This window comes from Herpailurus yagouaroundi, unplaced genomic scaffold (assembly GCF_014898765.1).
Source record: "Herpailurus yagouaroundi ecotype Mexico unplaced genomic scaffold, PumYag 190, whole genome shotgun sequence".
NCBI classification, from domain to species: domain Eukaryota; kingdom Metazoa; phylum Chordata; class Mammalia; order Carnivora; family Felidae; genus Herpailurus; species Herpailurus yagouaroundi.
Window position 1 is genome coordinate 7,795,249 of NW_024412421.1, and position 24,565 is coordinate 7,819,813.

General features: G+C 47.8%; 1 protein-coding gene across 2 annotated transcripts in view; it reads left to right on the plus strand.

Moving 5' to 3' along the window:
- The window catches only part of FTO (FTO alpha-ketoglutarate dependent dioxygenase), a 393,836-nt gene extending 371,141 nt beyond the window's left edge, over window positions 1-22,695 (plus strand). The window contains exons 9-10 of one of the 2 annotated variants that reach the window (XR_005797684.1): window positions 18,472-18,687; window positions 21,522-21,634. Coding sequence is in view for 1 of the 2 variants with exons in the window: in XM_040498031.1 (XP_040353965.1) it covers window positions 21,522-21,675 (154 nt within the window). In the remaining variant the exon portion in view is untranslated. Of the gene's footprint in view, window positions 1-18,471; window positions 18,688-21,521 lie in introns of both variants that reach the window. The other variant, XM_040498031.1, reaches the window with a different exon arrangement.
- The last annotated feature ends 1,870 nt before the right edge of the window (window positions 22,696-24,565 follow it).

Here is a 24,565-nt window from a genome sequence, read left to right on the forward strand (position 1 = left end):
CCTACAGTGAGATTGCTCCAGGCATGACAATTCCAATTATGCTTGTGGCTGTCACAGTTAACCCTTCCCAAGACAGCTTTCCCCCAGTTATCCAGATTTTCTAGCGTTGCTTGAGATTTGGAAGAATATTTTGTCTTCTGCATTGGGCCTGTAGGGTCTCTTGGTTGATTAGCATATATTACACTGATGTGTTTCGATTTGTATTTTTTCGTTTCCTTTTTTCTGCTGCGGGTACACTCCACCGTCTACGTCTTCCCTCTGTCGCAGGCCTCTTCCGTGGCCGAAGTCGTGTTTCTCTCTATCCTGCCTGGATCTTTACACATTCCACCAGCCGTATCCCTCCTTTGAAAAACATGTAGCAACCCTGTGAAAGGTGTGTAATTCGCAATAGGTAGGCGTCCAAAGAAAGGATGACCTCAGGTGAGGGCAATGGAGTTTTCTAGAAGGAGCATCATGAAGCCAAGTAAGCTGGCTCCCTGCTGTGGACATGTGTTTCTACTTACCGAGAGCGTGGTCTGGAATAGCTAGAAACTTAAATGCCCTCTGATTTGTCTTCCTTTAGTTGTTGGGTATTCATCCCACCCTCCCTCTGGCTTCAGTCTTCGAGCTCTTCAGCGTGGTTGGAAAGGGCATAGAGTTACCCCTGGAAATCCAAACTACCCTTTGGGTAAATTATGCCTTTCGCTGTTTGGGTCTACCGTGCCATTTGTCCTACATCCCAGCTTACCGGCCTTGACATCAATTACACTCTCTGCCTCGGTACAAAGAACGTGGGCTGACTACTTTAATCCCCTTTGCAAAATAATAATAATAACAGCACCAACAGTTAGGCCCTCTGAGCAGAGAATGGTAAGCCTAATTCAGAATTTGTGAGAGTGGAAAATGAATCATAAATACCTGAGCAACGAGGTTTATAATGGAAGCCCCAAGAAGCCCTTTAACCTGGGCAAAATCCTATAACACAATTATAAACAATTTCACACTTGATTGGAGCCGTTATTTGAGCAAAACGAACCATTTTTCTGCGTGCACTAAATGAGCCACGGGATCCGTGTATCCAGCTGCAGGATCACCCGCTCGGTCTGCATGTAATCAGCGCGCTTGATGGCAAGGGCATCGTAGGATCAAAAGAGTTAATAATTGGATCCTGCCCACAGCAACCACACAATTAAGGGCAAGATTAGCAGAGATGAAAAATTTATTGTGAAAATGCAATGCGAGTCTGAAACACAAAATGATTTCACTGCGCATTTGTTCTGTTGCCATAATCCTACTGATCAACTCTATTACACTAATAATAGGAGAAAAACTAATTGCAGTGAGGACAGGACAAATCTTTTTTAATCTGCGTTGTCATCCCAACTAAGTCCCAACCCATTTGTATTAACCTTTGCTGACAGAGTCACATGATGGACATAATTTCTTATAATTTACCAGCTATGGATCTAACCTTTCTTCATCAAATATTCATAAAGGCAGGATTCTCAATGATTTTCTGTCTCTCTTCATATTTACAGCTTGTTGTCTTCCTCCTTTTTGCAGTAATTTGGACACAATTGAAGTCAAATGGAATTAAAGTTAAATGCCTTTAGCAACTAAGGTGCCTAAAAGCAAAGCCTTAGGGGAGGGGGTCGTGAACTGAAAGGAGAGAGCGTGTGTTCCCAAGACCCTTCCCATCGGGCCGCCCTTCTCCAGAAGGGAAAGATGAACTCAGCCGGAGAATAAAATGCCATCACCCTCTGTTGGCTTGCTAAGCGTGGCTCTCAGGCCCGTTTTGGGGGGCTTGGGGGGGGGGGGCTGGTGGCTCCGAAGCCGAGTTGAGACTGAGAGCCCCAGGCCTTCCTCTGTCTTCAGGGCTTGCTGGAAAGCTAGGCTGCGGGGGCCAGGCCCTGTTTGAGCCTGTGTACCCGGAGGGGCCCAAGAAGCATGCCGGGGGCTGTGGTGGTGGACAAGAAAGTCAGCTGGTACAGTTACTTAGAAAACAAACACGAATATCTGAAGCCATTCCCGAGAGCACTTTGGGCAGAAAAAACATCTGTTTCCACTTTGCATCTTTGTTACTTTGACAGTTTTTCCTTAGGAGACCTGTAGTTGAAAGAAGTTTTAGAAAGCTGAGGTGTTTAAAGTGAGTGTAGTCGCAGGCCCTTCATTTTCACTCTGCAAGGCCTCAGTTTTCGGTGGGATGGCAGAGTTTGGAGGAGGTGAGACAGACAGTCATTAAAAAACCCACTTTTTCGACAGCAATCCTCAGATGACCCTACCTTTACTAAAGCAGCTAGGAACGTTGTAGGCAAATCCTCCCTTAAGATACAAAGGAATTGTTTTACCTGGTTGACTTCAAAGTCCTATAATGACCACGCCAAGAATTTCCTCCTTGCTGAGTTCCCAGAATTCTGACTGGTAGAAAGGAAATTAGAGCTGAAGGCGCTTATATGCTTTAACAACTGATTCACATCCCTAGCTCTGAGGGATTTTGTTTGCTTGGCCATCAGTTAGCATCTTTCTGTTTTTACTGCACAGGTAATAGACAAATACAGTCACTTGATTCAAAAATTAAAACTTTAGGGGCGCCTGGGTGGCTCAGTCGGTTGAGCGTCCAACTTTGGCTCAGGTCACGATCTCGCGGTCCGTGAGTTCGAGCCCCGCGTCGGGCTCTGTGCTGACTGCTCAGAGCCTGGAGCCTGTTTCACATTCTGTGTCTCCCTCTCTCTCTGACCCTCCCCCATTCATGCTCTGTCTCTCTCTGTCTCAAAAATAAATAAATGTTAAAAAAAAATTTTTTTAATTAAAACTTTATAAAGTGCTCTTAGACCGCTACCCCCAGTCTCTGACCTTCTTGACCTCCTAGGTGTTTTGCTGTGCATTTACGGATATATAGATGTACTGTGGACAAATACGTGCTTTCTTTTTTCGTCTCCGTGAATGGCTATTATGCTAATACAAATCAGTACCAAACTTGGTTGTGTTACTTAATACGTCTCATGTTTGGAAATCTTCCCATGTTAGAACATATAATATAAATCCATTGTATCTATCTTACTTAATTGTCGCAGAGAAGTCCATAGTATGGCTATACCGTAGATAAGAGTAGTATCATTCCCGATGGACATTTAGGTTGTTTCCAGTTTTATTTTATAAGCAGTTCTGCAGAACATCATTATCTGTTTGGAACTGAAATAGTTCAAACAATTATTTGAACAGTGTGCTAGTTTTGAGAATATTTATATTGATAGGGGAAAAAGTGGCAATCAGCTGTCAGAAATGCCCAAGTAAAGCTGGTTATTATGGTAAGTTTTTTGTCACACGGATTCAGGTGTACGGAAGGTCAGACTACATATTGGAGGGAAGCCTTATGGTGATAGCATTCTTTTGCATGATACGGTGTTTTCCATTTCCCTTATTGGCTAATGCTCACGTTATAAAGAGGTATCACTGATTATGTAAAGGATGGCTTGCTGATTCGGATATGCACACATGCGTATAATAACCATTCCTCAGCCTCTCACAAATCCCATAGAAGGTGTCAGGAAGTTCTTTCAATGGATCAGATAATTTTGCCAGAAGGTTGGGTGGGGGCGGGGACGGCTCATGAGAAGTTCTACCTACTAGGGATCGCAGATGCCGTCCTTCCTCTGGACTGGAATTGGTAGCTGCTGAGATGTCCACCAGTTCCCTCCGGGTTGGTGGAAGAAATGAGGCATATACGTGCAGTCTGATGCATTCGTAGAAGTGCAAAATGAAAACTTCCAATCTGAGTAAGTGTCTATTAAGGATTCTAGACGACGATTTTTTAAATAGCTCCCATTAATTACTGTCAGGTTTGGGGAATAACTCAAAGTTCAGTTACAGTGCTGTCGAGTAGAGGTTTGCTTTGGTGAAAACCAGCAACTGACCTGAGACTAGCACGCCTCTGGAAATTATCCTTCCAGAGTACGTGAAACACTGGGTATTTCACATTCCTTCAACTTCGTTTCATTGGATTTCTCCAAAGCTAAAAATGTTTGTGCATCAAAGAACATTATTAACAAAGTGAGGAGACAACCTTGGGAATAAGGACAAAATATTGCAAATCGTGTATCTGTTAAAGGTTTAATGTGCAGAATATGTAAAGAGCTCCTGAAACCGAACAACAAAAAGACCGTCTAACTTAAAAATGGGCAAAGGACTTGATTAGACGTTTCTCCAAAGAAGATCTACAAATGGCAAATAAGTACATGAAAAGATGTTTAGCATCATTAGTTATTTAAAAAAAAAAAGTGGAATCAGATATAGAATGTAAGCATATCATCGACAGTTACAGAGGGATCCAGGTAAGGAACTAAAAATACAGAAAACACTATTTTCGGTTATTCGTTGCGTAACAAATCACCCCAGGACTAAGTGGCTTAAAACAGCCACAGCTTGGGGCGCCTGGGTGGCGCAGTCGGTTAAGCGTCCGACTTCAGCCAGGTCACGATCTCGCGGTTCGTGAGTTCGAGCCCCGCGTCAGGCTCTGGGCTGATGGCTCGGAGCCTGGAGCCTGTTTCGGATTCTGTGTCTCTCTCTCTCTCTCTCTGCCCCTCCCCCGTTCATGCTCTGTCTCTCTCTGCCCCAAAAATAAATAAAACAGCCACAGCTGTTATTTTCTCACAGAAGGCTTTCTGTGTGTTGACTGGGGCCCAAGGATAGAAGCTTCTTCTGCTGACCTCACTGGGGGTGTTCCCTCACTCCAGTCAGGTCTGTAGCATCTGGGGCAGAAAGGCCGGATTCAGTGAGACTCTATGTTTTAAGGCCTCTCTGTCTCCAAGTGGCCTTTCCATGTGGTCTCTGTGGCCAAGATACAGCCTTCTTGCATTGAGGCTTAACTCCAAAAAGCACGAGGGTCATGTCTGGAGACTGGTTTCCACGGTCACCACTCACACATACGCAGAATTAGGACAAGCCAGATCCTCCTGTACCATCGCAGGAAGCCAACAGATAGTATCTGAAGTTGACAAATCACGAAATAGCAGCATTAGAAACAAGTCCAAGGGTGAGGTGGACTAAATGGGAGACTTTTTTTTCCCCCCAGTAATTTCTACACTCGGCATCGGACTCGAACTTATGACCCCAAGATCAAGAGTCACAGGCTCTCCCGGCGGAGCCAGCTGGGCGGCCCTAGATGGGAGACTCGTGCTTTTTCATTATATAAACGCTTCTGTGTCATTAGGTGTCAGACTGGAAGGGTACATTGTTTCATTAATGTCAGAGGGTAGTGGTTTTGGAACATGGCTCTGAGGCCAGAGTGCTGGGGTTCATATCTTGGCCACATCACTCACAACCTCTGACCTTGGGCAAATTACAAAAGCACCCAGTGCCTCGCTGTTCCCATCCGTAAGATGGGGATAATAATCGTGCCAGCCTCAGAGGGTGATTAGGATTATGTGAGAAAGACACGGAGAACCCCATCTGGCATAAAGTAGATCCTTAAAAACTGTTCGCTACTAACAGTTACGACATTAAAAAAGAAAAAGCAAGCAAGCCCACAGTGAACTAAGGTTCCCAAGACCTGGATTCGAGTCTCCTGACTCTGGCACCGAAGTGTTGAGCTCATGTCTGTTTAACCTGAGGCAATATGAGGTAAGGATTAGCTCCTAAGAACAGAGGTTTGTCAAATATGAAGTCTCCGAGAGCTAGCCAGGGCTGTCAAAAATTACCTTGGCAAAAAGAGAACTCCCTCCCTTCTTGGAGAGAGTTTCAGGTTCTTTACGGTTGAACTTGCTCCTTCCTCCTCCAACTATAACCACTGCGGAGAAATAATTCACAGACTCACTCACTGCCTGTCCAGAGACCTTTCTCCTGGGAAAGAACTTTATAAATCATGTTCAGTTAGTGGCCATAACTCCCAGGTGCTTACACAAGACCCAACTGGAAAAGGACATTAACTTGGAACCAATTAAAATGGCTTCTAGTCTGCATTCGCCGGCCTCCCAAACGAATCTCTCCCAGAAGGCTGTTCACGTGGTCCACCCTAGGTGAAACCGTAAAGAAGCTAAAAATGGGCTTTGGAGACCCCCACCTCTCCCGCTCGCCCTGGGGAACGCAGAGCTCACGTGCACCAAGAAACAGCGTGATCTGAGAGGCGACTCCGAATACTCTCCTCCTTAGAAATAGCTGCGCTGCGAAGCGCCTTCCCCGCTTTTGTCCCCTTTCACCTGCGAGAAGTGAATTAATGGTACGCTTCCTGGCACTGGTCGGGAACCAGAGTAAGCCCACTGTGGCGTCCTGGTGCCCCTCCCTCACACCACACAGGCAGGCCGCTTGCGGATGGCACCTGTCCATAGGACCCCAGACTCGTAACTTACCAGTGGCTGCCTTTGGGCACCAGAACCTTCATGAGTCAGTCTCCAGCTAGGAAGTGCAGTTTAAATGAGGGACAGCGGGTCTCCCAGGTCCCGTGGTCTCACTCGAGCTAACCTACCAGCTGGTGCTGCAGAGAAAGCATGATGGACCCTCAGTCAGGTATTCTGTGCCGACTCCCAGGTGGCCCCGACTGCAGAACCATTCTTCCAAAAAGTGTAAATTCTAGCTTAGCAGTCCGCCGAGAAGCGGGGCTCCCTGGCAGGCCAGGCACGGGGGCAGGAAGTTACAACAGCTAATCAAGTCCTTGCTGTGCTGTCCTGACTCACTGGTGAGCCCTGGCCCGGTCCCAGCTGACCCCACTCCTGTAATGCTCAGCGAGGAGCCGGACTTCTCCATTAATCGGCCTGCCTTCAGGAACTTGTAACAGGCCTCTCGTTCCCAGACTCCTCTATGATGACATTCTGCACAAGCAGATGTCGTTCTTTGATTCCTTCTGACCTTCTGAATTTTGGCAAATGAGAAAGCGCCCGGGATCCACAGTGAGGGCCTTACGGGTGTCTTTCCTGCGCAAAGACTCTCTCGTCTCTCCACGCCACCCCCGTCCCTAGCTGGCACGTGGCAAGGACGTGGCCCCGCTCCTCTTCCCCACTGGTAAAAAGCCTTCTTCCCCGGAGCCAGAGGGGGCTGTGAGATGAGGTGGCCGGCACTGGTCCACGCGTGAGTATTTACCAGATGTGACTCCGGGGCCCTGGGGCTGTCTCCGCTCGACAGATGAGCAAATACTGCCTGAGTGCCCTTCCCAAGGTCACCCCCCAAGCGAACACTGGTGCTGGGAGAATGAGATCACCCAGACAGCGAAGGAACCGCAGCCCCAGCTTTCAAAGCCCTGAAGTGTGAGATTTTTCGACCTCCCATTCAGGTCGCGGGAGTACAAGACCGTTAAGTAATGAATAGATCGCGGCTCATCTCCCCACTTGCTTTCTCTGCAGAGATGCCCAGGCGGGACAGTTATGGTTGTGATGATTAATTAATAAGCCCACCCAGTTAACCTGCAGTTTGGAGGCCACACTACAACCCTAAGGCAGTCTCCCTGGCAGCTCAGCCTTCCTTCCCGAGGCTCCTAGAGCACTGGCGGTGTCTCGGGCGGTGCAGCAAAACCGGGCTGGGGGACTTCAGAATGTGGTCTGCCTTCTATTGAAGTGCGAGTTTTAAAAACCCCTTTCAAACCAAGTCACTTTAGAAGCAGACCCAGCGCTGACTCAGAGGCCCGTTCAGTGTTCCGTGGCTCCCAGCGTATAGGATTACCCTGCTTCCTCAGCCTGAATCCACAGCCCCCAGAGAAAAAGAGGGGCATAAAATGGTTGTGAGTTGAGTTCCGAAGATACACATCGGGTGAACTTGGGAATACGGGAGGTTTCGGCGCTCCTTCGTCTTTTCTGTTCCACGGCAAGGGGAACAAGGCATCAAAACCATTAGGACAGTCAGGTTCAGGGCCCTCCTCCCTCCCAGCCCTGGCGTGGGGAGTGGGGAGTAGCCTGTCAGCCTGGAAAGGGTCTTAAGGAGGAGATTTTGCTTCATCAAGCCAACGCTGCGTGTGGGTCAAGCAGAGGGGTTTACTCATGAGACGACCCGATTCCTAAAGAGGTTCTAGAGCTTTCTGCAGAGTGCGGGGCCAGAGATCCTATCACTCCCCCGCATGAAACCCTCCCGTACTTTCCCGTCTCGCTTACAGTAAAATCAGTCTTGACGGTGGCTTCCCAGACCCTGGACTCCTCTGATCCCCTCCCCTCCTTCCCTTCATCACCCTCCCTCAGCCACAGCAGCCTCCTTGCTGTCCCCTAGAACATGCCCAACTTGTCCCCTAAAATACTCCTCCCCACCCCCCCCCCGGAGAGATACCTAGCACAACCCCTGTGGCCAGCACCCTTCCCCCACCTTTCCAGAGCAATTGTCTCCAGCGGAAACCGTCTTGGGATCTGTCTGCTTCCGTTGTGTGGCAGAGAACCGTTCTCGTCTTGCCCCCGTTCTTTCCTTCTTCCTTCGTGTAGAATCTTGGTTTTGACAGAGGAGAGAAGAACACAGGGCATCCAGCTAAAAACCTACACTCCCAGCCCCTCCTGGCTTCTAGTCAGTGAGATAGAGGCAGGGGTGGCTTCCTGTCCTCCCTTAAAAGGAGGCGGTAAGCGCACATTTTACCCCTCTGCCCCTTCTCCTGCTCCCTGGGACTGGAGATACGGTGGCCGGAGTGCCCTGGACCATGAGGTGAGCTCAAGTGAGGTGAGCTCAGGTGATGGTAGCCGTCAGCTAAGAATGACAGAGCAGAAAAGTGGAGGGAATGGCCTGGGTCCTGGATGTCTCTGGACTGCTGTCCCATGACCTCCCCAAACTCCTTTAACGTGAAAGACTTCCATCTTCTGTAGGCACTGCGGTTTCTTTTTTTTTTTTAATTTTTTTTTCAACGTTTTATTTATTTTTGGGACAGAGAGAGACAGAGCATGAACGGGGGAGGGGCAGAGAGAGAGGGAGACACAGAATCGGAAGCAGGCTCCAGGCTCCGAGCCATCAGCCCAGAGCCGGACGCGGGGCTCGAACTCACGAACCGCGAGATCGTGACCTGGCTGAAGTCGGACGCTCAACCGACTGCGCCACCCAGGCGCCCCGGCACTGCGGTTTCTAGTCCCTCTTGCTGGCAGCTAAATGCAAAGTCTATAAGCAGTACACGTGTTTGTCATCTGTCTTCCCCCACCGGAACGTCACCTCCGTGACACTTGGGATTTTGTCCTAGTTCACTGCTATCTGTAGATCCTGGTACCTCATAAGTATTTGTTGAATAATGAATGAAGGAACGAATGAATGAATGCACAGAGAAACAACAATAGTCTCTCTGCCCCAATCTGGGCTTCATCAGTAGGGCAGGCACATAGTAAGCTACGCTGTCATCCTTCATCACTGGAGCCAGAAGCATAGATATTTATACGGGCAAGATGATTTTTACTATCTAAAGGTTAGCTGCAGAAACAGTGCCATTCAGTTCCTGGGGCTGTGAAATGGGGATTTGCTTTGGGTTTAAGACTAGAATGTCTCCAACATCTCTGGAGTCCAGACGCCTCGTTAGCACAGCCGCGCTGAGGCCACAGTTGCACGGACGTCTTGCCCTTCGACGGGAGAGCTGCAAGGAAGTGTGATTCTCTTCCCGTCACAAAACCTCCCTAAGCAAATAGAGCGGTGTCTTACCTCCGATCTTCCCTTTGATCCTGGAATGGCATGGCAGCTCGGAGAATCCGTGGATTCTTTGGCTAGAGCAGGAGAGAGCCCGGTGGAATCTCTGACCCACGTGGATATTACCTCTGAGGGGATTAGGACTTGCCTGAAAAATTGGTTTATGCGTCAGAGTAAGAGTGACTGGTAAAACTTTCGATTCTACCAGTAGAGGAAGTGCGGTTCAAAGGAAAGATGCTGGACTACCAAATGACCTCCATTCTGGGCCCAGCATCGTGACTTACGGAGCAAGCATGACCTCGGCTTCCTCTGTCTCCCCAAAAGGGAGACTTGCCTACCCTCATCGTGAGGGTCTTGCCTACCCTCATCGTGAGGGTCACGTGAGATAAGGTGTCTGGAGGTTAACCATGCTGGTATGTAAAATCCCCGTTTTCTAGAGATGGGAGAAACCTTAAGGACTGTCTCACGCAACCCTTCACTTTACAGACCTGAGCACCGATGAGCCGAAGGTCACGGTTTTGCTTCAGGCCACAGGGTAAGGTGGTGGCAGGGCTGGGGTTCTTGAATTCCCCGACCGGTGTTCTTCCACGAGCAGTGGCCCCTGGTGGTATTAGGCCTCCTTTGATTGTGCCTTGTGCTTTTACTGTTGTTACTGTAACATTGGTTATGTAGCGGGGAAATTCTAAAGAAGTAAGGTTCCGATGCAAGTTGTTTTCAATCGTGTGCTTTCCACTGTGTTTACTGTGGCTCTAACAACGTGCCAAAGTCTGCCGTAGGCTTGGAGGGGACAGCAGTGGGCAAAGCAGACAAAACTCCCTGTCTTCAGGGAGCTTATTTTACACACACACACACACACACACACACACACACACACACACACACCCCAAACGGTATTCAGTGTTGTGTAGAAAAACAGGGCAGGGAAAGAAGATCGGGAGCACTAGGGTAGGAGTTGGAGGGAAGGGGAGATGTTTCTGTCATAAGTGGGGCAGTCAAGATAGGCCTCACTGATTGGATTATGTTTGAGCAGTGACCTGAAGGCTGAGAGAGCAAGCCAACATGGATGTCTTTAGGGGAAGAATTTTCAAGGTAGAAGAAACAGCAGCTACTGAGACCCTGAGAGTGTTCTTTGCCTGTTCCAGGGAGAGCAGACGAGCCAGTACAGACGGGCACAAAGAAAGCAGTGGGAGAAGGTGGAAGGCGTTGAGGGTCAGAGAGCCCCACGGGGAAGGGGTAGGTCACAAAGGGACTTGCGGACCGTTGTAAGAATTTCGACTTTGACTCAGCTTTGAAACCAGCGCAGAGCAGAAACTCATCGGAAGGCTGGTATGCCCTTGATGAATCGGCATTTCGCTTTGGCCCACCGTTTTCTACTTCTGAGTTTGCCCCTCCCTGTTGGTGTTGGGCTGCCCCGAGTTTTCTACTGTGAGTGCTCTTGATCTGTTCATGAATGTTCTTTAAGGAAGAGAAGAGAAACAAAGGCCCAGTAGCCTCATGTCCGGAATAAGGTTAAAATAAATTTCGGAGATGTTTCTCGGCCTCCCAAAACCAATTAAGCGGGTTACACGGAAGTATTTCTAAAAACAGCAGTACAGTGGAGATAGACTGACAGGTGAGCAGATGGGGGAACCATCAACTCAAATTTATTTCACAGCTTACAACTCAAATGAGCATTCCAAAGTCAGAACAGCTGGCCCTTTATTCTGTAAGCCATTGTCCTTTGCTTGGCTCATCTCTCAGGAGTATGAGTGGATTATGCTCCAGTGGCTGTCTGTCTGTCGGTCTTTGACTTTGCAGGGAAAAATCCTTTGTGGAAACCAGGCTTTTGACGTAAATCAGATTTCTCTGTAATGCCTGGTTCTTGCATGGGTTATGAAGTTTCTAGATTCTGCAAATCAGTGACATTGGCCTGTCAGCTTTCATTTTCAGAAGTGTATCCATAACCTACGTGACTGTTATTGTCAGATTCTGAGTAAATGGAATTTAATCAAATAGTCAAAAAGCAAAATCTTCAGATTTGTTAGAAGAAACATATATATATGTACATATATATATACACACACACATATGTATATATATACCTATGTATGTACATACATATTATGTGTGTGTGTATATATGTGTGTGTGTGTGTGTGTGTATATATATATATATAATGGTATGTCTAAAAATCACAGCCGCCTTGAATTGATGGTCATAAGTTATTCTGGAACCTCTCTGAAGTTTGAGACTGTCCCATGCAAACTTGACTTAAATTTCAAGCGGCGAGGAAGTCCTGAAATTTGGAAAGGGTTATCTTTTGTCGATCACGGTCCTTTGTGGGATACTGTGCTGACAGGACAGCAGAGAAACCGTATTCTCTGGCAGAAAAGAGGGCTTGATGCTAGCCGGTGGGGATTTTGTTCCAGTAATTCCATCAAATTGGACCTTCTGCCATGCTGCAGGGATAGCATTAATATCACTCATTAAGTCATACGCCCTGTATGCTTCCCTCCCAATGGCAGAGTCGCTGGCAGAATATATTTTCTTCCAAAGTGTTTGTTTTCATTGTTGCCCTTTAAAAATAATGAGTTCATTCTATTCCCTTGCAAGGAAAGTTACTCTAGACTGCTTTGAAATTGTATATCTTTTGTTGGGCACATTTCTGCAATGATTCCATAGCTTTGTGTGCTGGGGAACCCAACCCGGCCTCTCTTAAAGCTCCTGACCAAGCTGCCTCAGACTTGATACATATAATCGTCCAGCCTATTTGACCTTTATATTGTTACCCTTGGCCAGGTAGAAGTCATGCAAGTTTCAGGTGACCCTATCATGTGACCAGAGACCAAAGGTCAGCAGCTCCTAAATGTTGAGCTGTCAAGGTAGCCCATTCATCACTATCATTATATAACTGACAAGCCGACAAACGAACCTCGGGCTGAAATTGTTCTCAATGCTCTGCCCCCTGGGTTTACACCCCAGCGGTAGGCCAAGCAGTCTCGCATGTTAAATGGTTCCACGGGCCTATCGGAGTCCCCGGAGTAAGGGAAGGACTCCAACAGACCTGTCCTATGTGCCAGACCCTGCAAAGTCACCGGTTGTTTGCTCAGGGAGCCATGCTGCAAGGCTCTAAGAGCCAAGCCTGAGTCCCGTGTCCTCTGAAACGGACGCGACTCTAATGTGAGCTCTTCATGGGCCCAGACACACCCTCATGGCCCCCCTCCCACGTTCCACCTGAGCATCTTTGTGGTCTTTTGTGACAGGTTAACGTGGTACGCTGTTCTCACAAACTGGCCCGATCTGAAGAGTCCCTTGTGAAACTTGCCGACGGACCAGACCCTCCTCTGGAGGGTCTGACCTGGGGCTAGATGCCTTTGGAAAACTGTATTTTCGACAAGGACCCAAAGTGATTCTTCTGATGTTGGTATTTTGGAATCATACAAAGAGCTTGAGATTTGGAGTCAGGTGGTTTTGCCAAGTCCTGTCTCTATCCTTTGTTTGGCTGTGGAATCGAGGACAAGTCCACTAATCTTCTGGGCCTCAGTTTCCATTTTGAAGACAACTCTTTATTTGAAGAGACGTATGACGTGCCAGGCACTCGGTATTTATTATGGGCTCTTTGTAATGTTTTTATTAGCATTATTACTCCCCCTTTGGTCTGAGGGGAGATGTCACTGGAGGGCCACTGGCGTAAGATACAATTTCTTTATAGTTCTCTCCCCTAGCAACAAGAATGTCTGAGGTTTTTAAACAAGCAGTCTCAGAGGAGCAAGGAGATGTGAGGGTAGCACAGTATGGTCACGGGCTGGGAAGAAGCCCCGGGTCCGTGCGCCAGGGGGGCCGGGAAACCCTTTTCAAAAGCACTCCCCCCTTGGAGTCCCAAGTTGGAACTCTGGATGGTTTTTTTCCTTCACTTCACAAAATAAAACCCCAAACCCTAATGTTCATGGTTATTGGGCTCTATAGCGTATGCGTGTTACATTTCAGAGAAATCGTAGGCAGTAGAAGAATTGCGAACTGTGAAAAACACTGTTTACCTGGAGAAGGCCTTTGGAGTCCCAAACAGATGTGGGGAACACAAGTCCTTGCCAACAGCTGGGCCTTGCCAGTACTGTTCCCTTCGCTTCCCAGTGGGTAGACGGACCCCGCGAGTACGCTGACTGATTGCGGGTAGACAGCAGCCTTATCCGTGCTTGAAAAACGGCTTGGTTCGCCACGTGGCGTTAGGCACAGGCATTCCAAGGCATCGTGGTGACATTTGGTTTTTAACGCACCTAAGCAGACTCTTTCTTCTGTCAGGCTTTTCACGTCTTCCCTGAAGTGTGAACCCCCCCGAGTAGACTCTTATACGACCAGAAGTGAAGCCAAGCCTACTTTCTCAAGTGGTTGTGGTTGAAAAATACCACCAACAAAAAAAGGGTATATTGATCTGAAAAAAAGAAAAGAGGGAAAAAAAAAAAAAAAAAAAAGCTGACCCATGGGCCAAAGTTTGGCTTTCTCACTCTGATGTGTGTTGACTTTACTGATCTGGAAACATTAACATGTGGTACAGAGGCAAGAGGTTAAAAGCCTTTCAAAGAGCGGGTGAACATGCCCTTTGTTGAAGCTCATTTAGCAATTGGATTTGCTTGGTGGTTCTGCAGTAGGTAAACTGAGTTATACAGATTTAAGAAGCTGATTTTATAAAACCAGCTTTGTCAAAGTAGACCACTATGGTAGCTATGACAGGGCAGCTCTTTATTTTCAGAGTTGTCCACGGTGCTGTGATGGCAGTGACGGAAAGTCCGAGAAGACAAATCCTGAATTGGTTAGCTCACTCGCTCTTCTTTCAAAAAGCGTCACTTATGATAAACTGGACTGTGTGTTCTTCTCATGACTAAGACAGATTATTTGGAGCAAAGCCTAGTGAGCCCAGCAAAACCAGTGCAGTGGACTGGTCGCTTACTCGAGGTTAGATTTGAAATGTGGTGTTTAAGGTAGACATCACGGAGAGTGAGAATTATGTGTGAAAATCCCTGAACTTGTACATAACGTACTGTCCAGGATTTAGATTGTATGGTATAGGAAAAATACTTCTGTTTAGACACTGGAATCACCCTGGGTGGCAAGATGCTGTAGCACTCTTGGTCCCGTCGAGAAGGGAAGAATGGAGAACTTTCGGATCCTCCAAAGCATAAGAGGCCATAGAGGAGATTGTTGCCCAATTATATCTTTACTTCCCGCTATTTTCATGCTGATCCAGGCCACTGGGTTTTGCAAGTTAAATGTAGATTTGATGGGAAGCCTCGCATGCTGGCTTATATCCTTTGAGGGAGTGCATTCTGATGTGGCTGATATCCTAAAACAGACTCCTGTTTAACATCAGCCAGAATGACTGTCAACTCCTCGTTGTAAATTATAATTCTGGAAAAAACTCTGACTTGAAGAGAAGTGTACTCTTTTCGTCACGGGGTATTTCCTGGTGAAGTTGTTAGTTTAAAAATTTTTTAATGTTTATTTTTTAGGGAGAGAGAGAGAGACAGACAGAGCATGAGCGGGGGAGGGGCAGAGAGAGAGGGAGACACAGAATCGGAAGCAGGCTCCAGGCTCTGAGCTGTCAGCCCAGAGCCTGACGTGGGACTCGAACTCACGAACCATGAGATCATGTCCTGAACCAAAGTCGGACGCTTAACGGAATGAGCCACCCAGGCACCCCTGAAGTTGGTAGTTTAAATCACTCTCACCTTTAGGAATGTGATCTCTTTCATTTTTATTTATAAGCGTTACAAGCGCCTCTGGCCAACATTGAATAATGAGTTGTATTTTTTAAATAGGACCTGTATTTTGGGGCTCCTGGGTGGCTCACTGAGTTAAATGTCTGACTCTTGATTTTGGCTCAGGTTATGATCTCATGGTTGTGAGATCGAGCCCCATGTCGGGCCCTGCGCTGGGTGGGGAACCTGCTTAAGATTCTCTCTCTCCCTCTGCCCCTCTCCCCAGCTCACACTCTCGGGCACACGCTCTCTCTCTCTCTCTCTCTCTCTCTCTCTCTCAAAAATTAAAATAAAATAGGACCTGTATCTCTACATAGAGGAAAAGGAGGTCGATGCATAATTATACATCTGTGTGACATTTTACCTATTTTAAAGGGCTTTTGTATACATATTTGGTTTTATCTTCACATAATCCAGTGAAGCAGAGAAGCACTAGTTTCCTGTAACATCTAAGGAAACTAACAGGTTGAGAGATTTTTCCCAGGAGCACAATCAGAAGTAGTTTATGCTCTTAGAAGATGAACACGTGTCTTTCATTTCTGCAGACTTTATAGATGCTTATGGCGAAACTCAAAGTCATCAGAACGAGAAGGAAGTTTTGTCAGTCATTTGCTATAATAATAGTCCTTCTAGAACTTGAAGGGGAAAAAAAGCTTTGTTCCTCCTTCCCCTCCTTGAAATGGTTTGGAATCTCCTGAATATGTAAGTTTGTCAAGAACGGCTAAGTAGTCAGGGGACAGGGCCCCTTTCGTCCACATGGAAACGCATGACAACAGTGGAATGTGGCGGAAGGGGCAGCCAGCCAGATGCCCAGGTCTGGCCCAGGCCTGGCTCTCCCACTTCCCGTCAGTTAACTGTGGGTGAGGCAGCCCTCACAATGGGGATCAAATACCCACCTCCCCCATCTCCCTTAGTTTGTAAAACTCGAACTAACACAGTGCTGGGTACTAAGAGTCTTTTGGACATTGAAACAATATACAGAATGTAATTCTTGTAATCAGGAGTTGCTCTGTCCTTTCCCACTAAAAGATTCCCTCTTACGAGTTTATTTTTCTTGTCCGCTCTGCAGTGTGTGGCTAGTAATATTTCCCCATCAAGTTCTGGGTTTTTCTGTGTTTTTTTTTTTTTTTTTTGAAGCTGGCTTATCTTGCCGAATCTTCTAGCAGAAACCATTTCTCCTGAAATCTTTATCATGTCACCAAGAGTTATGTAAATGCTACCTGTCCTTCATTATTTGTTGCAAAATTTAGGGACAAGGAGGAAGACCGTATATGTTTTCTTAAAATCAATGGCCAGCACATTACTGTAAAACCTATTGATTAAAAACACAAAGTATAATGTTAGTCATTTAGTCTGTGAAGTGATGCAATAAGGGAAGAAATTTATCCTTTGACTTTTGCATTAACCTTTTATTGACTGCTTGCATACCCATAATTAACACACACTTTAGCTAAAGTGGTTAATTTTAGCACGGTGACCAGTGCTCGCTAATGTAGCTGAAATCCGGATCACCCAGATGTAAGTGTGGCCCTGGGGGAAATCAGCGGGGCTGAGGCCCTGTGTGAGTTACACCTGTGGGGAGAGAGTCTGCTCCCATCGGCCAGCCAACACTTTTCCGTTTGTCACCAGGTCCTTCGGAATGAATCATTCCTAGTATCGAGGGGTTTTGGGGGTGGCTCATAGCATCCTTGGAATCAAAATAAAGTGCATTCGAGAGGGAGAGAGATGCCATATATGTGATTTTCCTTTGCTCTCTTGGTAATGCTTCACACAAGGGGCTGGGGGGCTTCTGGGTAGCTTCAAGTTCATTTGCTCACCAAGAAGCATTAAAAACAGGATTTGCTTGGGGCGCCTGGATGGCTCAGTCAGTTGAGCATCCAACTCTTGGTGTCAGCTCCGGTCATGATCTCACACTTTGTGGGATCAAGCCCCGCCTCGGGCTCCACGTTGACAGCGTGGAGCCTGCTTGAGATTCTCTTCTCTCTCTCTCTCTCTCTCTCTCTCTCTCTCTCTCTCTCTCTCTCCTCAAAATAAATAAATAAACACTTAAAATTTAACTAAATGAATAAAATAGGATTTTAGGATGCGAATAGAGAGAACAAGGTTGAAAGGGGAAAAGATCATTTTCTTACTGTTTGAGTGGGTCCAGAATGATCTACTGTCCTTGGGAGCGTGGAGTTTAAGGAGATTTTTTTTTTCAACCTTCTTGAGAAAAGCCATCCAGCTGTGGTCATTAAAACCAGCTTATCTGCGTGCAGAGACCTATTTGGATGACAGCAGCACCCCCCCTTGTTTTCTGGGTAGAAGTTTGTCTCAAGTAGAAATACCATTTGAACCAAAAACAAAAGCCAGCATTTTCATGCCGTCATACCCGGATGGTCCCTGCACGCACTACACTGTGTCGTCAGCCGCATCTCAGTTTGGAGGCAAGACCGTCCACGTCCCCTTGGCAGGCAGGCCCATGGCACACGGATGTTGTAGTAAAAGGGGGGGCGGGGGTGGGGGAGAGTAACTCACAGGTGGGGAGCATGGCCAGCATATCAGCCAGGACTCTTTGGTCGCAAGTGACAGGAAACCCTAACTCAATAACGAATTGTGAAACTGAAAAAAGTCTAAGCATACCCGGCTTCAAGTGAGGCTTGATCCAGCTGTGAACAGTATCACCCAGGAGCCAGCCCCTTGCCGCGTGTAGCAAAATGACCGTGGCGGTCCCAGAGGGTGTGCCCTGATGGTTCACAGGAGATGAGAGAGGCTTCTGCCGCAGCCCCGACACCAGGCCTCTGGTTTAGTGTCTCACTCCGGCCCTGGATTGGGTCACGTGCTTCCCTGTAAGCCTCTTCCCGTGGCTGGGTGAGTGTGGTGTGCTCCTTGGGTGGAGCCAGTCAAGGCTGTCCCCTGCTGTAGAGATGAAGCCGATCCCACCAGACCACGTGGCCAAGCATGGGGAAGGGACAGGTTGCCTGCAGGAAAAGTCCCGTCTTCTTGGTGCGGGAAGGTAGGGATAGACACAGGCTGCAAATGTTCACCGGGGTCAGCATTCCTAAAACACGCCCTGAGAGAACTTAGGGCCCCTTTATTTTGCATACCGTAGAGCGTATGTGCTAAGCAACAATCCGACTTTCTCTCCCGCAAATGCCAAGTCAGTCTGGAAGAGCCGCCGCTCAGAAAGTCGGACGACGGTGCCTTTTGTTAATTCTAGGTCTTCGGGAACAACTGTTGGGTCTTTCCGAATCTGAGCGTTTTCGCCCGTCACTGGAAAGCTGTTGCAGCTTGGATACGTACACCTCAGCATCCTGGAGTATCACATTGCGATAGGATTCAGCCACGGGCTCCATTTGGCTCGAGCCAGAAAGAACTGCTTCCGAATCTCCAGAGCTTCTAGAGAGAGCCGGTCCGGAGGCCCCCCACTCAGCTGGTATGAAGGAAGGGCACTGTCACAGGGACCACAGGCAGCTCTCTCTATGCTTGACTTTACCATCTGTCCTTCGCTTGTGCTCATAGTAGACGTAACGGCAGTGGTAATAATATGTAATATCTGCTGAGTGCTTCCTGCATGCCCGGCAGTGTCCTGAGCACTCCGCATGTATTAATCGATTTAACCTTTGCAACAGCCCCGTAAGTAAGTGTTAGCATCATCATCATCATCCCCACTCGCTCACCGTTAACCACGACGCTTCGACCTCCCTCCTGCCCCGTCTTAGGAGATGAGCCAAGAAGAGGCAGAATGAGTGATCTGAGCAAGAGAAGTTAAAACTGAAAAGGGGCTGTGCCTTCAAGCAATTCTCAGTCCCCTCTTTCTCAGAAAGTTCCGCGGTCTGGCACGGTGTCGAATCAGACAGTTCGATCTGAGGTGTCCGTGACCGTCCTCTCCTGTGGGTCAAAGCATCACCCGAAACAGCGAGCCCTCTGCTGGGCCCCATCGCCACCTTCTGGAAATTGGCCAGGAGCACTGGTATGAAAGGGAGTTTCAAAGCGACCTGAAAAATCTGAATTAAGACCCTAAAGAAACCCAACCAAGGGCTCTACCTTTAGCCCAGAGGGAGGCAGCGAATGTACACAGCTCCTAGGCTCTCAGGGCCTGGATGGAAAGGAGCTGGTGCCCGCACCAGCCAGGCTTTGGGTTGCAGAACATCGCAGAACCAGAAGAAAACCTTTACCCAGAAGAAAGGCTGGTGGGAAGCTTCTAGAACGCGGCCGAAGCCAACCTCTGCAGCAGAGGATTGAATATTTGTCACGCTTTCTCAAAGTGAGGGGGCAAACCCGCTTGACAGGTGAAAAAGCATCTCTATTGACTTTTTACAAACCTTATGATATTCTAGGTGGATCGACACTTATCATAGCCCTTTAATCTGCCAGCCAGGATAATGTGCGCGCAGATAATTTATCCGCTGAGAGGTTGAAATGCTCAATTTGGAATAACTTTCCCCACCTAGTAAATTGAGCATCACTCTGTGATTCTGAAGCAGAGAGAAAGCGCAATTTGCAAAGCTGTGCCGAGTTCCTTTGTAATTAGTCGCAGCTTCCCCTGAATATTAATTCCCTCCCATGCCTTTCATGTGATTTAGAGACTGTCTCTAGAACTACAGAGATGCACCCTCAGAACCACGACAGCAAGCGACAGAGTGTCAAACACCTATTATTAAGTAGCCTGCAGAATGCACCCTCTGTTCTTTAGTGCTGTGTGGGGCTTATCAGTGCAAACAGTTTAATATTTATGCTAAGAGGATTGTCAAAAGCAGCTTCTGTTGCTTTAATTCTTGTTTTAAATAAATAATGAGAACATTTAAACACATTACTCTTCTTGGGGCCCTGAGGTCAGCTAATCTTATTATTTATGAAGTGATGTGCTACATAATAGTACTTAGCGCATGTTAACAGACGCTATTATCAGGGTCTGATGCGGAGAGCCGAAGATATATTGGAATGTTATGTGTAATGTACGACGGATTGAGTGCATAGGATGCCGGTATAGCAATTAACCACGCGAGAAAATAGGTATAAAGTTGAAGTATGTTTTCCCGCGGGGATCCCCTCACCATTAATAATTCCCCAGAGAAGACGATGTCTTTTCGTCCCAAACCTTCTCCACCACCGCGCCTGGAACGAGGGCCAAGGAGATTCCGTTCTTTGATCTCTTCATAGCTAGCCCCACACGGAAGGCAAACCGTGGGCAGGACCACTTTTTAACGGATTTAGAGAACAATGCAGAGGCGGTGGGGGCGGGGAGGAACTCTTCCTGCTCTTTCAAGGGGACTCACGGTACTTCTTTTGAGCGTATACCCTTCCACCGCCCTGCGCTCCCAGACAGGAGGGAAACTGTTCATTTCGCATTGCAATTTGTTGCATTCTCTTATTACATGCTCTCTGATCCTCGTTTCGCAGACAAATAAAGCCAAAGCCACTGAGCTTTCCCAGACCAATTTTAAATAAGCCGGTCTCTCTGAGAGGTAGATGCCTGCCAGGGGGTGACGGTGTCGCCCCAACTTTTTTTTTTTTCTTACAAGGCTATAATTTAGTTGCATATGATAATTAATTTCTCTACTATTGATGAATAATCCATTTAATAAAAACCGTGATTTAAGTGTTTTCCTTAGGGAGTAACTCTTGCTAGCCTTTTAATTTAATTTTGTGGAAGTTTTCCCCACCTATTCATCAGTGGAAATGATTATTAACCTCTATTTGCATATATCCTTATAAATCGGTCTCTCCTTGGAGTGCCTTTTTCTGAGCACAGCAAGCTGGGACACTTGTAAATCTCTAGAATCTCCAAAGTCAATCCCAGCCTGTAATATTGTTTAATCTATTCTTGGACGTTTTAATGCAGTAAATTCAATTTAATCTTTCCCAGTAATCTAGTAATACATCGAAATCCCACAAACATTTAAATCTGATAATGGCTTAATCACACACTTTAAATAACAGTTGAGATAATGAAAAAATAATTCACCATTTTAAAGGCAGAGTAACTGAATTTCCCTGGTGATTGGCTTCTGTGGAGGCCACTGGAGATAATACAAAGCAGGGAATTGAAAAAAGAAAAAGCGGTTCCGGCACCATGAAGAACAATTCTTCTGTCTTAGAAGCACCTGCTTTCTGCCTGGTGAACTCATGATTCTTTCGTCTCATCACCACCACCACCGTGGAGGATTGTCTTTGGAATGTTTGGCAATGTCGTTCCAAACTGCACACGGGTTTGAGTCTTCTAGGAATTTCTTCCCGTGGATTAATTACCTCTTCCTATTCTTCCAGGTGCCAGTCCCGAATTGCCCGAACTTTACCTGTGGATCAGAAGCCAGAATGTCGGCCATATTGGGAAAAGGATGATCCTTCGATGCCTCTGCCGTTTGATCTCACAGACGTCGTTTCAGAACTCAGAGGTCTGCTTCTGGAAGCCAAACCCTAGAAGGAGCACAAGTCTTAGGTGGAGGAGGAAAAGATATTTTTGGCTTCCTTCCTCCAACCATGTCATGGGCTTGGACAAGGGTAGACTTGGCCTTTAGATTGTAGAACCTGGGTCCCAGATGGAAAGAGTAGGGAATGGAGCCCATGAATATTAAAACGTTTAAAAAATGACGCAGTGTTATAATCTGATTCGGTATGAAACAAGAACCTGCCCCCAAAATACTGTTCCCCTCTTGGATTTTTAAGGTGAGGCCTTCATCTCCCAAGGGCCATGGTGACAGAGCCCATCCTCCTTTCCACCTTCCCAAACCTGTTCAGAGACTCTAGAGTAGAAGACTCTGAAGTCATCCAGGGGAAGATGGACTCTAGATCCGTTCTGCCCAGTTTCTCATGACATCATCTAGAGGCTGTGCTGTCCAGTAGGTAGCCGCTAACTGGGTGTGGCTTCTTAAATTCCGTTTCAGTTGTAATCAAAACTTCAGTTCCTCGACTGCCCCAGCCACATGTCAAGTGCTTAATAGCCACATGTGGCTGGTGACTAGCGTATTGGGCAGCACAGATGCGGGACCTTTTCATCATTGTAGAAGGTTCCGTTGGATCACACTTCCGTAAAAAGTTTGAGAGCAGGAGAGTCTCTTCTCCACGGTCTGTAGTCCCTACCCCCATGGGCGGAACGAGTCATTAAAGAGTTGCCACTTGCCCTTCTGTGAGACAGACCTCCATAAAAGCCCGAGTTACGAGCTCTCTATCTGCCCCCAGGAATGAAGAGGTGTCAGAAATTAAAATGCACTCGACATCTGTCGTGAGGAAGTTTCCCTGACCTAATGAAAGAGACCCAGCCCTGTTTGCATTGCTTCACGGATGTAGCCTGCACATGCATTTTTCTAGAATCACCCCCATTCATAGGTGGTAGGTCGAGGCCTGAGGAGCCCCGGGGCCCCGTCCTGATGACATCGGTGCATCAGAAGGGCAATGGATAGTAGAGGTTAAAACCTGGGCTCTGGTTTTAGAGTGCCTGGGTCAAAACACACACCGGCTTTGTGACCTTCGGCACGTCACCGTGCCTCAGTTTCCTCACCTGTATGATGGAGACACGAAAGGCACCGACTCACGAGGGGAAGATGAAGTGGAGTAACCTGGCTACAGGCGTAGAACGAATTCTGACAGGTAGTTAGATACCCAGTGCATATTAGTATTATTATGTGTCAGTAAAGCTGACCTGATGTAGACGTTGTCCGTCCTTCCCATGCCCATGTACCAGTTTTGTCCCTTTTTGGCTTGGCTCCTGCCCTTCGGTGACCCCGGAAATCGTGAGAGTAGTTAGCCCCTCTCCCCAGCCCATTGCCTTCTCTTGTAGTGGTTCACAGCAGTAGGTTGGAAGCTGAGCAGCTGTTCGGCCCATTGAGAGGCGCGCGGAGAACCAAACTCCGTCCCGCCATTAGACCCTCCCTGCTTCAAGGTAGCGCCCACTTCTGCGGAGATAACCCCCGCGAGGCCGCGTGACCCAAAGAAGCCAGGGCTTCATCGTCTGGAGACTCCGTTCTCTCAGTCCTCAGTCTCTTCATCAGCAGACGAGAGACAGGGTGCCGCCTCCCCGGACGCTTGTCGAGATTAAATGAGATCGCGGAGGTATGGAGCATGTGGCGCATAGAAATCGCAGCCCGGGGAACCCAGGCCGCGTAGCCTCCTGTTTTATTTAATCCCAGCGCTTGTTCTGTGTTAAAGTTCCTTAGGTGCCAGTATTTAAAAATTGGGAGATTTCGTATAAAGTAAAAGCGTGCGTATTCTCTTCAGAAATTCCAAACATCTGGCAGTCCTAGGCCTCCATCCTGGCCTGGCAATGAGCTAAGTAGTGTCTTCTCGCTCTTAGGCGGGATGTGAGCCCTCCATGGCCCCTGTTGCTCCCTATTACCATTGATCCTAAACCCGACCCCTGGTGTCAGCACTCTCCAAACCCGCTTGCTTGCACCCCTGCCTTAGAAATAGATAATCATGCTTAGTGCTTAACCCCAATATGTGTGATGACTGTTGAGCTATATTTGTGAACTACTTGTAGTAATATGTCTTGTACCTCATAAAACATTCATAAACAATAAAACTATTAAAAGGATAAGATAAGAACCCGAGAGAGGCGCTCTGCTCTGCTGGGCCTGCTTCCTTGGCTTGGGTGGGGCTAGTCGGTGGAGATAGTTCAAGTCCTCCAGGTGGGGCCTGTGACGCACAACCGGGGTTGGAGGAACCACTCCCTGGAGCGAATCCAGAAGGGGAGATCTCGTTTTCCTGGAGGAAATGATGGCTTTCGGCAAGCAGGAGCTCAGCGCGTTGGAGGCTGACGTAGTCTCTACTGGGAGGTTTCGGGTGGGCAGAAGGAGGGACGGCCAGAGACGATAAAAAGTGGGTTGCGGCGGGCACTGGCCATCAGTTCCGTTCCCATAGGGCCAAGGGAAGGCCTGTTTCTCCCCCGAGAGCCAGGGAAGGACTTACCTGGGAACAGGGGCCGTGTGTGTGGTTGAGGGAGTAGGAAGCCTGGCCCTGGGACCACCTTGAGTGAGCTGTCCCCCCCCCCCCCACCATGCTTCCTGCTGGCTTCCCCACCCCCTGGGCCCAGCCGTCCTGAGAAAAGTGATCTGACGAGATCCCTGTGCGCTGAGGTCCTCCTGACTCCCTCTCCCTTCAAACCTTTCCCTCGCTCCCACAAACCTTTCCTGACTGACCACCTCGGTGGCAGCGGTGAGCCCCGAGCATCCAAGGCACGTCCCTGCCTTCCAAGGGCTCCTCTGTGCCAGCCCCCGTGCCGACTGCCAGGGATACGCAGTGACCCAAATAGGAGCCTGTCAGGGGGGGACGGACGGTAAACCGGCAAATGAAGAGCAAGATGGTCGTACGTTCCA